Raw genomic sequence first — 4,899 nt, forward strand, 5'->3', positions numbered from 1 at the left:
GCAGAAACAAAACCCATAATTTACATATCAAACTTAATACAATAGTTCAAATCTTATTCTCAGTAGTGATACAACCAAATCAAAAAGAGTTTAAATAAAACTGTTTGAAACATTATACAGCTATATCAAATCTTGATGTATAAGATGTCCCCTAAGCTACAGCTCCCTAGCCCTGTCTCAAACTCCCAGCTCCGTTCATCCTGCGATTTGCCCCGTGGAATGGGGTGTCCAAGATAATAACTAAAACGTGAGCGACTAACGTCCAGTACATAAACATGAGTAAACATATGTATATGATGCATGCAATCGTGATGCATGACTGGTAACAGGTCATCTGATAAGTTATGCTCAGTACAGCCACATGAGTGCTGCAACCTCACGGATCAACATTTGGGTACAACCAGACTCGTTTAGTACACCGGAGTAATCAGACATACATGTTTCCACCGTCGCGGTACTCCCAGTAATAGATTATATACTAGTATAGAGCTTAGCGGCTCTATAATCATGGTATAACAAGGTATATGCTCAACGTGTATGTGCACATGACATATGAATATAGAAAGCGGTAAAACATACATCATGCCACATAATAATGCCAAGTAAATGCAAATATAAACATGTATACTCGCTGGCAATCTCAGTCAATATTTACGTACCTCTAGACTAGTCCAAGTCTATTAGGACCTAGGTTCCAAGCCTATAATCAAAAGTTCACCATATCATTACACAAGTTTTAAAAGCTTTAACTAAGCTAATAAATACTCCCAAAACTTAATAAGATTTTCGGACCATACATTCGTCCGTAGTTAGACCTTTGAAGTCGCTCGTTTTGGAGGACTATAACAACACATTTGTTATTCCAGAACCTCTCTATTAACCGATAGGGCCCTCAAGTGTATACCTCACAATTATATATAACTGAAGAAGGAAACTCGGGAATTCGTAATTCAAAATGAACTCTAAAGACCTTTATTTATAGGCCAAAAAATCTCGGCCACGATCGGAACCTCCGTTCCGAGATCGAAGCTTCCGATATCTGCATGTGTGACGCGTGTCGATCGGAGCTTAAGATCTGCTCTACGTTCGACATTTGTCAAAACTCGTGGCTTAGTCATCGTGCATTGTTGGCAGCTGAAGATCAGAGTTTCTGATCTTGGATCGGAGCTTCCGATCCTGCCTTAGTTCCGAAGTAATCAGGTTTCATTTCGGTGCTTCAGATCTGCAGGGTTCAAAGCTTCCGATCCTGTCCATGCTTGGAAGTCTAATTCTTGCTTATGAAGCCCAATTAAGCCCTTGATTTGGTTAAATACTAACTCTTAATCATGTTTATCATATTATTATCTTAAAATGGAATCTGAGTTACTACAGTACTGAAATCTCGGTATACCGTAAAATTTTGGTATAATTAGTATGCTAGTTATATGTACCGAAATTTTCGGTATGCCAATTTTCAGTATATCGAAATATTCGATATACGGTATCAGTATAAAAAAAATTTATATCGTAATTTTTGGTACGATATACGTATACTTTTCAGTATGATACGATATGTTACCCTTAATTATACTATTTACACAATTGTTATATACCAACACTAAATTAACTCGATATCCATGTAAGCGGGAATTTTTTTAAAAAAAATTAATCATCTCGCGATAGGTTAATTTCAATTTTGTTTTTAATAACTAGTTAGTAAAGACCTTGTTCTAATGCAATAAATTGATTTATTTTGCATATTTAGATAGGTTAATTTCAATTTTGTTTTTAATAACTAGTTAGTAAAGACCTTGTTCTAATGCAATAAATTGATTTATTTTGCATATTTAGTTCCATTTTTGGTAGTGTGTGTGTACGGATATCATCGAAAATTGATGACGTACCACCCATCTAACTTACATGAGTCCATGACGTCATTGATTTTAGAATTTTCCTTTAAAGTGAAATCTTTGTGCATATATTTTTCTTTGGATTTTTCAACAAAAGACATGTACACAGTGCAAGTATGCAACATACTTTCCTACAAAGCCAAATACAACAAATCACCAAAGCATAGGTTGTGGTTTTCAAGCTTAATTACAATTTACACCAACATCCTCAATCTTAATTTTCGTAATCTATATATAATTTCAATTTTTAAGCTAAACATTTCAGTGCTTATGAACAAAATTAATTTATAATCTGATCCCCATTTATCTAAATCATGGGATTTTTAGACCAAACTAAACACCAAACACACTTTGGACACATGCAACACCACTCTTTTTTTTTTATTTTCTTTTTTTTTTTCAAGAAATCCTAGGAAAAACTTTGCAAATCAATGGCCTCTTCATTTCCATCGACATTTTCAAGCACTCCGACAAGTCGACGCCGTGTGTATCCGAATGCGTCCACCTGAACTTATGCAGCAAATGAGCCAGCCAGAGGTGAACCGTGGCGAGCCCTAACGTTTTACCGGGGCACACCCTTCTCCCCGCGCCAAAAGGCGCCAACCTAAGGTCGCATCCCATGACCGAGACATCCTCTTCAAGGAACCTCTCGGGCCGGAATTCATCGGGCTCGGGCCATGTCTCCCCGTCGTGGGTGATGGCCCACATGTTCACCATCGCGGTCGTGCCCGCCGGGATGAAATGCGGGCCCACGTAAGCGTCGTGGATGGCGAGACGGGCCCACGACAGCAACGGGCCTGGCGGGTGCATCCGCAATGTCTCCTTAACAATGGCTTGGGTGTAAGGGAGATTTGGGACATCAGAATCGGTGATCACCGCCTTGTTGGTTCCGATCACCGCGTCGATTTCGCGCTGAGCCTTAGCTTGGATCTCTGGATGAAGAATCATTCTTGCAAGAATCCATTCTAGAAGAATTGCAACTGTATCTGTCCCTCTGAAGATCATTTCCTGAGAGAAACCAAACACAACAAAAAAGAATTAGTTCCAGATAAAGATGGATTCAATATTCATTAAAAGGAAGAGATATTTAATTTATTGGAGAATATATAAATATATCAATGTTGCCATCATCAACAAGGGGCCTGAAATTATTCAGATTCTTACCACCAACATTACCTTAGGACAGGGCATGCAGTAAAAGTTACATGTTATTTGTAATGAAAATGATTTATATTATATATAGTTCTATCTAAGAAGATGCCTGAAAATATACCAGAAAAGGACTAAAATATAATATCCTGTAGATGAGCATATATGTTTTGTAGCATCTAACACAGAAAACAAATCAGGCCAATACAAATTTACAGAAAGGTGAAAATGATGTCCATCATGCAAAATTAAAGCCTGTGGCACTAATGCTCAAATACAAACAAAAGATCACCAGAAATTTAATGCTATAGGTACTTCATGCAACATGAACATGTTCTAATGTTGAAAATGACTTCAAAAACATATGTTATACATAAATCAAGAATTAGATGGAATTTAATTAATTACCCAAAGAACAGCAATCATTTCTGAATCAGTGAGTTTGTTCTCTTTCTCTAGATCAAGCAAAACATCAACAAAATCATCATGGGATTTTTCTTCTGAAACCTGTGATGATGATATTCCTCCTCCATTTTTACCACCCCTTTTTAGCCTATGTTCTTTTATGATATCCCCAACAAAAACATTTACCCTACACACCAATTCTTGGCTTCTCCTTCTGACTCCTTGCAAGTCCAGCCACCCAAGAAATGGGAAATGATCACTCCAGTTGAATATGCCAAGCAGCTCATACCCTTCTTTCACCAATCGTTTCAGCTCCGCCGCCGCCCCGTCGTCGTCTCCGTCTCCGTCTCCGCCCTCGAAATCATACATCTTACCGAACACACTCATCATCACATTGTTCAATGAACCGGAGTGCAGCACATTTTTCACTCGAACCACTCCATTTCTCTCCATCTGCACCTCCATTTCCTCCACCATCCGGAGCCCGATCCTCTCCCGGAACTCCCCGAACCGCGATATCCTCCTGGGGCAGAACAAATGAGTGCCGGAGATTCTCCTCAGGTTCCTCCAGTACTCTCCATACGGGGCGAACCCCATGGCCTTGTGAAACAGAAGCTCGTAGGCCGATTCCTTGACCGGCCGGTCCGCAAAAGCCGAGCTGTTCAAAATCTCTTTCGCGGACTCGGGGCAGCTCGAAATGATGTAACGCGTGAATCCAACGGAGAAGCACATCAGATACGAAGCTTGTAAGCTCTGAGACAGCTTGCGCAGGAGCCTGTGCGCTAACGAGTTCGTCAAAACCGGCGCGGAACCGATAAGAGGGAGGCCCGACGGGCCGGGGAGATCCGTCCTCGGCCGCGTTTGGGTCTTCAGAAGGGCCCATGCAAGCCCGCCTGGTGTCAACCAGAAGGCGAATACCGCGCAAAACAGAAGCAAACAGATGAAAATCTCGACGTTATGCATCGTTGAAGAGTAGCCGGCGGCGGACGGGACGAAGAGGAAACCGTGGTCCGAAGACATTTTTGAATCGTGGGAGAGGTTTTGTTTTTGTAGTTATATATTTTCTTGGTAATAATTAAGACGAGGTTTTTCGCTTGTTCGAGAGAGGAGAAGAAGCGAGGGGAGAGAGTGGGAGTAATGAGACGAAAGAGTGTGACACAACGGTTAAATAGACAAAGGGTGAAATGAAACCCAAAATTTGATTATAATAATATTTCATGTTATTATATTGGTGGTAATGCTGTATATATATTGATGGTTATATGTTGGGTTACACATTATATTTAAAATTATATGATTATTTTAAATGCATTTTTGCAAGATTTTTTTCAAATAAAGTGAAGGGATAATCATGTAATTTCAAGTGCAATGTGTAACCCAACGTGTAACCATCAATGTATATGTAGCATTACCCTTATTATATTAATGTAAAATATACAATTTTTTGTTACGGATA

The 4,899-nt window shown here is 39.6% G+C and overlaps 1 protein-coding gene across 1 annotated transcript; it reads right to left on the reverse strand.

Moving 5' to 3' along the window:
- Positions 1-2,097: 2,097 nt before the first annotated feature.
- Positions 2,098-4,557, reverse strand: LOC140866058 (cytochrome P450 78A5-like). Its single transcript, XM_073270926.1, has 2 exons — positions 3,447-4,557; positions 2,098-2,897 (listed from the first exon to the last, which is right to left on the reverse strand). The coding sequence occupies exons 1-2, from the start codon at positions 4,461-4,463 to the stop codon at positions 2,289-2,291; spliced, it is 1,626 nt and encodes a 541-aa protein (XP_073127027.1). The 5' UTR covers positions 4,464-4,557; the 3' UTR covers positions 2,098-2,288.
- Between the last annotated feature and the right edge of the window lie 342 nt (positions 4,558-4,899).

This window comes from Henckelia pumila, chromosome 4 (genome assembly GCF_033568475.1).
Source record: "Henckelia pumila isolate YLH828 chromosome 4, ASM3356847v2, whole genome shotgun sequence".
Taxonomy (NCBI): domain Eukaryota; kingdom Viridiplantae; phylum Streptophyta; class Magnoliopsida; order Lamiales; family Gesneriaceae; genus Henckelia; species Henckelia pumila.

What these genes read in the sequence shown, in the direction of transcription:
- LOC140866058 (XM_073270926.1), bottom strand. Translation starts at nt 4,463, where the DNA reads ATGTCTTCGGACCACGGTTTCCTCTTCGTCCCGTCCGCCGCCGGCTAC. An exon ending in AAATGATTGCTGTTCTTTGG is followed by an intron (nt 2,898 to 3,446) that starts GTAATTAATTAA and finishes GGTTTCTCTCAG; the next exon opens with GAAATGATCTTCAGAGGGAC.